Here is a 12341-nt window from a genome sequence, read left to right on the forward strand (position 1 = left end):
ATACAGGTTATATTATAAGTGACCCGCCTTAGCCTCGCCACTAGATCGTCGAGGTTAGGCTCGACACTTATAGAGTACATCGTTTGTACTCATACTACACTCTATACTTCTTGTGCAAATTTTGGAGTCGGCCCCAGCGGCGGTCAGTAGCGTGCTCGGGTTGACTATCAGCGGGGAGACTTGAGGTAAAGCTTCACGGCGTTCGTAGCCCTAAAGTCCCCTCCCACATTATCTTAGCTGTGTAATTTCCTTTCAAACAACTTTACTTTTATTCAGACCTTTATCTGTAGTATTCTAGTAGCTCGTGTACTTGTCATACCAGATTCGGGCTGTAGTAGAGATTTCAGTTGTTATATATTCCGCTCCTTACTTCAGAATGTATTTCAATTATTTTGGTTTCTTATTTATTATTTAAGTTGAACTGTTAAAAATTGATAAATTATTCTAACGTTGGCTTGCCTAGCAAGTGAAATATTATGCGTCATCACGGTCCTGAAGGTTGTATTTTCAGGTCGTGACAAGTTGGTAACAGATCACTAGTTTCCTAGGTCTCACGAGTCACGAGCAAGCTTAGTAGAGTCTGGAGGATCGGTACGGGGACGTCTGTACTTATCTTCCGGAGGCTATGGATTTTAGGAAACATGTCATTTCTTCTTACTCTATCGTGCAATTTTATTCTATCATTGATGACTGAACCTTTCTATTCTTTTTCTCTCACAGATGGCGAGAACATGCACTACATCTACCATCGAACAAGAGCCGGAGCCTCCTATGGAAGCTATAACTAGGGGCAGAGGTCGAGGTCGACGCAGAGGTAGAGCTCAGCCTAGAGCTCGAGCAGCAGCACCGGGAGTGGAGCCTCAAGTAGATTTCGATGAGGAGGTTCCAGCTCAGACTGTACCTGTTGGACTAACTCAGGTCCCAGAGGAGTTCATAGCCACTCCAGTACTGCAGGACACTCTGGTCCGTTTGGTGGGCCTTATGGAGTGTGTGTCCCAGACCAGTACTTTTCCGGTGGCACCAGCTGTCTCTCGGGCTGGGGAAAGTGCACAGACTCCCACTACTCACACCCTAGAGAAGATAGCTCCCCAGTATCAAACTCCAGCTGCCCCGATAGTTGAAGTAGTTCAGCCAGTTGTTCAGGTACAGGTCGGTGATAGGTCCGCCATGTTTTCTAAGGCTTTATTGAGATTGGACAAGTTTACTATGCTCTTTCTGATTCACTTTAGTGGCGCACGTTCTAAGGACCCACGGGATTATCTTGACCGCTGCCACAAAATGATGCAGAACATGGGTATAGTTGGGACCAATGGGATTGATTTTGCTGTGTTTCAGATGATGGGTTCCGCCAAGAGGTGGTGGAGAGATTATATGTTGACCGGACTAGCTGGGTCACCTGCACTTACTTGGTATCAGTTCTCACAGCTATTTCTAGAGAAGTTCCTCCCTGTCACACTAAGGGAGGATTACCGCAAGCAGATTGAGCATCTCTAGCAGGGTAGTATGACTGTCACCCTGTACAAGACTCGATTTGTGGACATAGCTCGCCATGCCACTATCCTACTTCCTACTGAGAAGGAGCGGGTGAGGAGATTTATTGATGGGCTCACTTATACTCTCAGGCTTCAGATAGCCAAAGAGACAGGGAGTGATATTTCCTTCCAGACGGTCGTTGATATTGCCAGACGTATTGAGTTAGTTCGTGCTCAGGAGAGAGGGCCGGTATTAGATAAAAGGCCCCATCATTCCGGTGGTTTCAGTGGTGCCTCATCTGGAGGAAGGGGTGCTTTTTGTAGAGGTCATCCTCCTAAGCCATTTCATTCAGTGCTTCAGGCATCTCACATTGCTTCTAGGGGTCGTGGTCCTTATGTTCCTTATTCTGGGAAGCCAGCCTATAGCGCACCATCAGCTCCTATAAGTGCACCACCGATACAGAGCTATCACCGTGGTTATATGGCCCGTTTAGGTCAGCTTCAGTTTCAGCAACCACAGCAACAGGATGGGTGTTTTGAGTGTGGTGGTTTTGGGCACATCCGCAGGTCATGTCCGAGGTTATTAGGTGGCATGCCACAGTAAATTTCTCGTGACATGGTTCCGGCACCGGTTGCTCCACCGCCCGCTTAGCCAGTTAGGGGCAGGGGTCAGGCAGCTAGAGGTGGGGTCAGGCCGTTAGAGGTGGAGGTCAGGCCATTAGAGGTGGAGTCCATCCCGCTAGAGGTTATCCCAGAGATGTAGTTTAAAGTGGGGGGGAAACCCCGATGTTATTCTTTCCCTGCTAGGCCTGAGAACGAGTCATCTGGCACCGTTATCATAAGTATTGTTCCTGTTTTCCATAGAGATGCTTCAATTCTATTTGATATGGGATCTACTTACTCCTATGTGTCATCCTATTTTGCTGCATATCTGGTTGTGACTTGCGATTCTTTGAGTGTTCCTTTATATGTGTCCTTACCTGTGGGAGATTCTATATCGTAGATCATGTCTATCACTCATGTGTGGTTACTATTGGGGGTCTTGAGACTAGTGTAGACCTTCTACTTCTTGATATGGTAGATTTTGATGTCATTTTGGGTATGGATTGGCTATCACCTTATCATGCTATATTGCACTGTCACGCCAAGACGGTGACCTTAGCCATGTCGGGGTTACCTTGATTAGAGTTGAGGGGGGACTCCTAGCCACTCTACCAGTAGAGTTATTTCTTATGTGTAGGCTCGATGTATGGTCGAGAAGGGGTGCTTAGCCTATTTGGCCTATGTTCGTGATTCTAGAGCGGAGGTTCCATCCATGGATTTAGTGCCAGTTATTTATGAGTTTCCAAAGGTGTTTCCTGTAGACTTGCCTGGGATGCCACCCGATAGGGATATTGATTTCTGTATTGATTTGACTCCGGGCACTCAGTCCATTTCTATTCCACTATACTTTATGGCCCAGCCGGAGTTGAAGCAACAGTTGCAAGATTTGCTTGATAAGGGCTTTATTAGACCTAGTGTGTTGCCCTGGGGTGCGCCTATGTTGTTCGTGAATAAGAAGGATGGGTCTATGAGGATGTGTATAGACTATCAGCAGTTGAACAAAGTCACTATCAATAACAATTATCCATTGTCGAGGATTGATGACTTATTTGATCAGCTTCAGGGTGCCAAAGTATTTTTGAAGATTGATTTGAGGTCTGGCTACCATCAGTTGAGGATTAGGGCCTCCGACGTCCCTAAGACGGTTTTTCAGACTCGGTACGGGCATTATCAATTTCTAGTTATGTCATTTGGGTTGATAAATGCCCCAGCTGCATTTATGGATTTGATGAACCGGGTGTTCAAACCCTATTTGGATTCTTTTGTGATTATATTCATTGATGACATCTTGATCTACTCCAGCAGTCGAGAGGAGCACGAGCAGCATCTTCGGATTATACTTCAGACTCTGAGAGATAGTCAGTTATATGCCAAGTTTTCAAAGTATGAGTTTTGGTTAGACTTAGTCACCTTCTTGGGGCATGTTGTATTGGCGAGGGCCTAAAAGTGGATCCTAAGAAGATTGAGGCAATTCAGAACTGGCCTAGACTTACTTCAGCTACAGAGATCCAGAGTTTCATGGGTTTGGCAGGTTATTACCACCGGTTCATGGAGGAGTTTTCATCCATAGCAGCCCCACTGACCAGGTTGACCTAGAAAGGTACCCCATTCAGATGGTCGGACGAGTATGAGTTGAGCTTTCAGAAGCTCAAGACTGCTTTGACTACGGCGCCAGTGTTGGTGTTGCCCACTAATTCAGGATCTTACACGGTGTATTGTGATGCATCTCGTATTGGGCTCGGAGCGGTATTGATGCAGGATGGCAGGGTGATTGTATATGCATCGTGGCATTTCAAGGTTCATGAGAAGAATTGCCATGTTCATGACTTAGAGTTGGCAGCCATTGTTCATGCGCTGAAGATTTGGAGGCACTATCTTTACGGTGTGTCATGCGAGGTATTTACGGATCATCGGAGTTTACAGTATTTGTTCAAGAAAAAGGATCTCAACTTGAGGTAGAGGAGGTGGTTGGAGCTGTTGAACGACTATGATATCACCATTTTGTATCACCTCGAGAAGGCCAATGTGGTGGCCGATGCCTTGAGTAGAAAGGCAGTGAGTACATGCAGCCTTGCGTACATTCCAGTTGGAGAGAGATTGCTTGCATCAGATGTTCAGGCTTTTGCCAATCAGTTTGTGAGGTTAGATATTTCAGAGCCCAGTCGTGTTTTAGCCTGTACAGTCTCTCGGTCTTTTAGGGACACGGTGCAGCACTACAGTGCCAAGTAGGTTACTGTGGGAGATGATGGGTTTTGAGGATGCAGGGTTGTATTTGTGTGCCCAATGTGGATGGACTTCATGAGTTGATCCTTGAGGATGCCCACATTTCCTTGTATTCTATTCATACAGATGCCACAAAGATGTATTAGGACTTGCGACAGCATTATTGGTGGAGAAGGATGAAGAAGTTAGAGATTCCTAAGTGGAAGTGGGAGCATATCACTATGGATTTTGTTGTTGGACTCCCACGGACTCATAGGAAGTTTGACGTTGTATGGGTCATTGTGGACAGGTTGACCAAGTCAGCACATTTCATTCTAGTGGCAGTTACCTATTCTTCAGAGCGGTTAGCTGAGATCTACATCTGCGAGATCGTCCGTCTTCACGGTGTGCCCATGTCTATCATTTTTGATCGAGGTACGCAGTTCACCTTGCACTTCTAGAGGGCAGTACAACATAAGTTGGGCATACAGGTTGAGTTGAGCACAACATTTCATCCCCAGACAGACGGACAGTCCAAGCGCACTATTCAGATAATAAAGGATATGCTTCGCACTTGTGTTATGGATTTTGGGGGTCCTTGGGACCAGTTCTTGCCACTTGCGGAGTTTGCCTACAACAACAACTACCAGTCGAGCATTCAGATGGCTCCCTATGAGGCGTTATAATGGAGGCGGCACCGTTTTCCAGTTGGATGGTTCAAGTTGGGGGAGGCTCCGTTGTTGGGTACAGATTTGGTACAGGATTCCTTGGATAAGGTAAAGATTATTCAGGATCGACTTCGCACTTCTCAGTCTAGGCAGAAGAGTTATGCCAACCATAGAATTCATGATGTTGCATTCATGGTCGGAGAGAGGGTGTTGTACCGAGTTTCACCCATTAAGGGAGTGATGAGGTTCGGAAAGAAGGGCAAGTTGAGCCTTAGGTATATCGGGCCCTTTGAGATTCTTGAGAGAGTAGGTAAGGTGGCCTACAGGCTCGCATTGCCACCTAGTTTATCAGCAGTCCATCTGGTGGTCCATGTGTCCATGCTCCGGAAGTATCACGGTGATCCGTCCCATGTGATAGATTTCAGCTTAGTCCAATTGGACAAGGATTTGACTTATGAGGAGGAGCATATGGCTATTCTAGCCCGGAAGGTCCGACGATTGAGATCAAAGAGTTATCCTTCAGTTCGAGTGTAGTGGAGAGGTCAGCCGATCAAGGCAGCCATCTGGGAGTCCGAGTCGGACATGCAAAGTAGATATCCACACCTTTTCACCAGTTTAGGTACTTTTCTATGTCCATTCGAGGATAAATGTTTGTTTTAGAGGTGGAGAATGTGATGACCCGATAGGTCATCTAGATTTCTAACCCTTAATTCTGTGTTTCAAAACCTTAAATAGTTCCTTTTAGCCTTTCTCGATTTGTGTGCGCAATCCATGTCTTTTTCTGGAAGGCTCTTATGTGAAAAATTGATTAAAATATGAATTCGTGCCTTAAAAATTTATTTCAGCTGACTTCGACCAATGTTTTAAGGAAACGGACCCGGATCTATATTTTGACTGTCCTTATGGGTCTGTATCATGATTTGGGACTTAGGCGTACACCTAGAATCGAATACGGAGGTCCCTAGCTCGAGTTATCGTAATTTATTGAAAAATTGAAGTTTAAAGGTTTAAAGAATTTATAAATTTGACCGCAGTTTGACTTTATTGCTACTGGATCCGGATTTTGATTTCGGAGATTGGTATAGGTTCATTACTGTAATTATGACTTGTCTGCAAAATTTGGTGTAAAGCGGAGTTGATTTGACGTGATTCGGACGTCTGGTTGTTAAAATGAAAGTTCTTAAGTTTTATTAAAAATTTCATTCGCTTGGTGTCCGATTCGTAGTTTTAGATATTATTTTAGTATTTTGTTCCCGCGAACGAATTCGTATTATATTTTTGGACTTGTGTACATATTTGGTTTGGAGCCCCGGGGACTCGGGTGAGTTTCGGATAGGCTTAAGTGGTTTTAAACTTAGAAAATTGCTGGTGGAAAATATGTTCCGGTGCAGGTCTATGACCTCGCAACTACGAGGTCAGTATTTGCATTTGCAAAAAACCAAATTACTGTCATGTGAGCAATTGCGAAGAAAATCTTGGCATTTGCGAAGAGGGGTTAGGTCAGATGAGGTCACATTTGCAATCAAAATGGTCGCATTTGCGAAGGACCATAGTTCGCATTTTTGAACAAATCATCGCAAATGTGATGATAACATAGATGGAGCTTCTTCGCATTTGCAAAGTATGTCTTGCATTTGCGGGGTTCGCAATTACGACATCTGCGCCTGGTCAAAAGCTGAGATATACGGGATTTTAGCTCATTCTCTCAAATTCTCAACCTTAAACACCTAGAGGCTATTTTTCCAAGAACTTTTCTTTCTCAATTCATTGGTAAGTGATTCTAACCTACTTTCTTTCAATTACCCACTACATTTCATAAGATTTCAACCTTAAATTTAGGACTTTCATGGTAGAAATTGGGGATTTAGGTTGAATTATGAATATTTTTAAAATTAGAATTTAGACCTCGAATTGAGGTCGGATTTCGAAACAAATTGCATAACCGGGACTGGGGTGAATGGGTGATCGAGTTTAGGTCCGAACCTCGGGTTTTGACCAAGAGGACCTGGGAGTTGACTTTTGTTGACTTTTCAATAATGATCTAAATTGAACCCCTTTCATTCGTGAGTAGTTTCTAAAGCTTAATTTGAATCGTTTGGTTAATAATTTGCAAGATCTGGTTGGTTTAGAGGCTTGTTCAAAAGGCAAGACCATGATTGAATTTTGAGTTGATTGCGGAGTGAGCTAAGTGTCGGGTTTAACCTTGATTTGAGAGAATTAACAACCCTTGAGTTATGTGCTATGTGAAATTCATATGTTGCAGCGTATATATGAGGTGACGAGTGTATATACGTCGCCAAAATACTTATTTCCCTTTTTGTCCTGCATTTCATGAATTATTTCATTACATGCCTTAACTGTTACATGTTTTAATTGCTTCACATGCCTTATTTGCTACTTGTCACTTATTATTCTCATGTTAAGAATGTTAGATTTTCTCGTGCTTCCATGATTTACTGCAACTTCTTGAAATGACTTATTTGTACCCTTAGTTGTCATTTGCTTGAACTGTCTTGCTGTTTAGTATTCATTACGGTAGATTCTTAATTTGAGACGAGATTCCCTTTCTAAATCCACTTCATATCCATTAATCATAGAGGACTCTTGTGATTTAAATTGTTAAATTAAATGCACTTATCGATTTATTCATATTGTATAGTGGGATCGGGTTGCACGCCACAATAGGTGAAATAAGGGTGAATTTAAATTTATACGGTGCGATCGGGTTGCATGCCGCAATAGGTGAAATAAGGGTGGATTGATATGGTGAAATAAGGGTAAATTATGATATTGATTCTGATTATATGGTGGGATCGGGTTGCGCCGCAACATATATTTATTTATTATTATTGATATTTATATGGTGGAATAAGGGAGGATTGTGTTGTACGGTGGGATAGGGTTGCGCGCCGCAATAGATTATGTGTTCTATTCCTTTTTGTGTTGTGTTGGCTTCGCTACATTCATATGAAACTCTAAGGATTGGTATTTCTGGCATTCATTGGGTTTCGTAGAGGATTGAGTTAGGTTAACTGCCTTATTTTGTTTCTGTATTTTCCTTTCCTATCATTATTTTATACTGCGTACAGGTTATATTATAAGTAACCCGCCTTAGCCTCGTCACTACTTCGTCGAGGTTAGGCTCGGCACTTACAGAGTACATGGGGTCGGTTGTACTCATACTACACTCTGCACTTTTTGTGCAGATTTTGGAGTCGGTCCCAGCGGCGGTCAGTAGCGTGCTCGGGTTGACTATCAACGGGGAGACTTGAGCTACAGCTACTCGGAGTTCGAAGCCCTGAAGTCCCCTCCCACTTTATCTTAGTTGTGTATTTTCCTTTCAAACAACTTTACTTTTATTCTGACCTTTATCTGTAGTATTTTAGTAGCTCGTGCACTTGTGAAATCAGTTTCTGGCTATAGTAGAGATTTCAGTTGTTATGTTTTCCGCTCCTTACTTCATAATTTATTTCAGTTTCTTATTTAACTGTTAAAAATGGATAAATTATTCTTACGTTGGCTTGCTTAGCAAGTGAAATATTTGGTGCCATAGCATGACCGAGGGTGGGATTTCCGGGTCATGAAAGTAATAAACACTTCTATGATCCTATACAAGATTAGTACCCTTGTACATCCAATTTATCCAAGACAAACATGTGCCAAAAACAAAAACAATTATGACAATATGTTCCTCCGTTTCTTATGCCTTACTGAAGCCATTTGAGTCTTGTCCATCAAATAGGTCCAGCGGCACACCTGGGCAGATCCTTAGGATTGAGGAAAATTGATTCATTCTCCTCAATGCTCATTTAGCAAGAGCATATGCTACTTGATTAGCCTCACGGAAACAATGTTGGATCTTACTTTGTGATTTTCCCCCTGTTCTCCAGAAGTATGATATTGACTTAACAATTGTAGTGTGATATATTGTATATCACATTATTGTTGTATACAGGTTAAATTCAATTGTATATCAGTCAGTAAAATTCAAAACTTCGTCGATTAGGAAATTAAAATCAATAAATGCATTATTAGACCGGAAAAAAAATTTGATTATTGTTAGCATAATTATAAATCGTATATTTGGCCCATTGCTATAATTTGTTGATTAGGAATCAAATTTAATAACTTAGAAGTTGTAACTTAATGGCCGAGAATGTTTAGATCCAATTCACTTTGTATAACCATGGAAGTAAAAGAAATTAACATGATTTAAAACTTGAATAGTGAGGAAAAGAAATTGTAAAAAGTTAGCTTGAATTTCCAGGAAACTAAATCAAAATATGTTCCAGTCAAACATTAGAGAATATTGTTTATGTAAAATAAATTGTAATGACCCGGCCGGTCGTTTTGAGAGTATTAGCCCCGATCCCCTATTTATTGCTCCCTCTATTTTATTTTTTGGTTACGTGACTTGTCGGGATGCCTGGTGTTGGGTTCGGGAGAGTTTCGGAGTGTAATGGGACACATAGTCCCTAAATTGGAAGTTTAAGTCGTAGGAGTTGACCGTAGTTTGACTAGTATGAAGACGAGTCCGGAATGGAGTTTTGACCATTCCAATAGCTCCGTATGATAATTTTGGTCTTAGGAGCGTGTCCGGACGTTGATTTGGAGGTCCGTAGGTCGTTTCGGCGTTAATTGGCGAAAGTTGGAAATTGGTGGAATTTTGAGAAGTTTGACCGGGAGTGGACTTTTTGATATCAGGGTCGGATTTCGATTCCAGAAGTTGGAATAGGTCTGTATGTCATTTAGGACTTGTGTGCAAAAATTGAGGTCAATCGGACTTGATTTGATAGATTTCAGCATCAAATGTGGAAGTTAGAAGTTCAAAAGTTCATTAGGCTTGAATCGATGCGCAATTCGTGGTTTTAGCATTTTTTTGATGTGATCTGAAGGCTCGACTAAGTTCGTATGATGTTTTAGAACTTGTTGGTATATTTGGTTGAGGTCCCGGCTAGGGGTGTCAATGGTCCGGTTCGGCAGGTTATTTTATAAAATTTGTACCATATTAATTTTTCGGTTATTTTATTATGTATAACCAAAATTAGACTTTTAGAAACCATACCAATCATGTCGGTTTCTCTTCGGTATCGATACAGTTCGGTTAATTTTCGGTATTTTTTTAAAATGTCATTTAAAAGTCACTAGTAGAAACAGAATGCAATAACATACGTACTTTTATAGGACTTAGCAAAACCGGGACTCAAGAATAAATGATATGAGTGGAAAGATATTAAGCAAGTTGGGACTTAAGAATACAGTCTATAGAAGAATAAATATTCGAAAATATAAATTTAAATTATACGAAAGGAAACATATTCAATACATTATAGTTTGCTACTCATAATCGCTAGAATATATTGTGTCTTGCTAGTGAATATGTTGGAAATAGTTTACTTTCAACAGGAGTAGTATAATAGGTTTGGGAAATAGGATTTGAAATTTAAATACTTGTTGCCTTATAACCGTTTTCATAATTACAAGGCCCAAGGAAAAATTTAATGCTTTATTATTTTCAAACTTAATATATAAATAAATTTTTTTCATGTAAATTTATTCGGTACGGTTCGGTATTTTTTCGGTTTATTTTCATAAAATAAAAAATCTATCCTAATTATTGGTATGGTTATAGATTTATATAAAAATATGCGATTTTATTAAAAGAAACCTAAAAATCGGTTTGGTGCGGTACGGTTCGGTCAGTTTAGTCCATTTTTAAATATCCATTGACACCCCTAGTCCCGGGGGCCTCGGGTGTGATTCGAATCGTTATCGTATAATTATTTTGGACTTAGAGGATTGCTGATGCTGGGTTGGTTCTGGTGCGTCGCACCTGCGCATTTTGGAGTGTAGGTGCAGAGCCGCTTCTGTGTTAGTACAGTCATTGTTGCGATGTTGGACCTGGGCTGCAGTTCCGCTTCTGCGTAATTATTAACGCAGGTGTGTGGCCGCATCTGCGGTACGCCTATCACAGGTGCGAGTCCAAGGCTCCAGTTGACTTCGTTTTTGCGTTTCATGTGGCGCTTTTGTGGCATCGCAGATGCGATGGGAAGCTTGCAGGTGCAAAAGCTGGGCTGCTAAGTGAGGGCTGCAGATGCGAGATTTTACTCGCAAAAGTGAGAGCGCAGGTACGAATCTTTGTCCGCAAATGCGGAAAGTGCTGGGCAGAGAGGTTAAAATCGAGGGTTTGTCATTTTCTTCATATTTTGAGATATAGAGCTCGGATTAAGGCGATATTTTGAGGAATGTTTAGAGAAATTATTGGGGTAAGAGTTCCTAGCTCGTTTTTTGTCTGAATTCCACTAATATATTATTGATTTCTTCATTTAATTAAGGATTTTGGTTGAAAATTTTGGGAAAAGGTGTAAAAGTTCTTAAACAGAATTCTTGAGTTTAAAAGGGTTAAATGAGTTCGAATTTGGGTAATTCTTATATGGTTGGACTCAATATCGAATGGGTGTTCAGATTTTATAATTTTGGTCAGGTTCCGAGACGTGGGCCCAAGTCGACGTTTTGGGGCGATTTTCCATTTCTCTGCAAAAATCATATTTTCATTATTTAGATTAGTTTTCTACAGTTATATTTATAGTATGTAACTGGTTTTAGCTATATTTGAGCCGTTCAGAGTCGGAAAATCGAGGAAAAGACCTTCTTATTGATTGATTGAACGTGGTTTGAGGTAAGTTACTTGTCAAACCTTGTGTGGGGGGAAATTTCCCTTAGGATTTGGTATTTTGGTGACAATTTGTGATATGTGAAGGCCGTGTACTCAAGGTGATGAGTGCGTACACGGGCTAAATATTGAAATTCCGGTTTTTGCTACGTAGTTTCCTTTCTGTGCCTTAATTGAGTTACTTTAGCATGTTATAGTTATCATGTTTAGACAAATTTCACATGTCTACTTGTCTTATCTCCTATATGCAACTTGTATCACATGTTTAGTTGAATTACTTGCCTTTCTTGATTTCCGTATTCATTACTTAACTGTGAGAATTCTTTACTTGAAATTGCCATCCTTGGAATATCATTTATTCAGCTGTTGCGTTTTGGCTTTCGTGTTATTGTTGAGGTGATTGTTTGGTTGTTTGCACGAGGTTTCTATTGTGCCATTGTTATTATTGCACAAGATTTCTGCCATGCGGTTTTTATTGTTTGCATGAGGTTTCTATCATGCCATTGTGATTATTGATAGGTGTGTGGTGGTATAAGATCTGGGTGTTAAAACGCATACGGTGAGATAAGGTGGGCTTGATACGCGTGGCTACTAGGGGAACTACTAGAAGCCATGCGGTGCGATAAGGAGGGCTAAACGCGGGATAATATTTTGAGAAAATAATTTTCAAAAAATAAACAAATATAAAGGCTCTCGCGGTGATATAAGGAAAGACTGTGATTT

At 41.2% G+C, this 12341-nt stretch overlaps 2 protein-coding genes across 2 annotated transcripts in view; both read left to right on the plus strand.

Moving 5' to 3' along the window:
- Positions 1–12341, plus strand: part of LOC108945627 (uncharacterized) — a 127736-nt gene that overhangs the window by 83707 nt on the left and 31688 nt on the right. The gene's annotated exons all lie outside the window — the stretch shown is intronic.
- LOC138899205 (uncharacterized) lies at positions 1504–2076 on the plus strand. The gene has a single exon (XM_070185343.1). It carries the CDS (start codon positions 1504–1506, stop codon positions 2074–2076), a length of 573 nt encoding a protein of 190 aa, XP_070041444.1.

Source organism: Nicotiana tomentosiformis, chromosome 9 (genome assembly GCF_000390325.3).
Source record: "Nicotiana tomentosiformis chromosome 9, ASM39032v3, whole genome shotgun sequence".
In the NCBI taxonomy this organism is placed as follows: Eukaryota; Viridiplantae; Streptophyta; class Magnoliopsida; order Solanales; family Solanaceae; genus Nicotiana; species Nicotiana tomentosiformis.

Excerpts from the sequence above, each read along its gene's own strand:
- LOC138899205 (XM_070185343.1), top strand. The coding sequence starts at position 1,504 with ATGACTGTCACCCTGTACAAGACTCGATTTGTGGACATAGCTCGCCAT.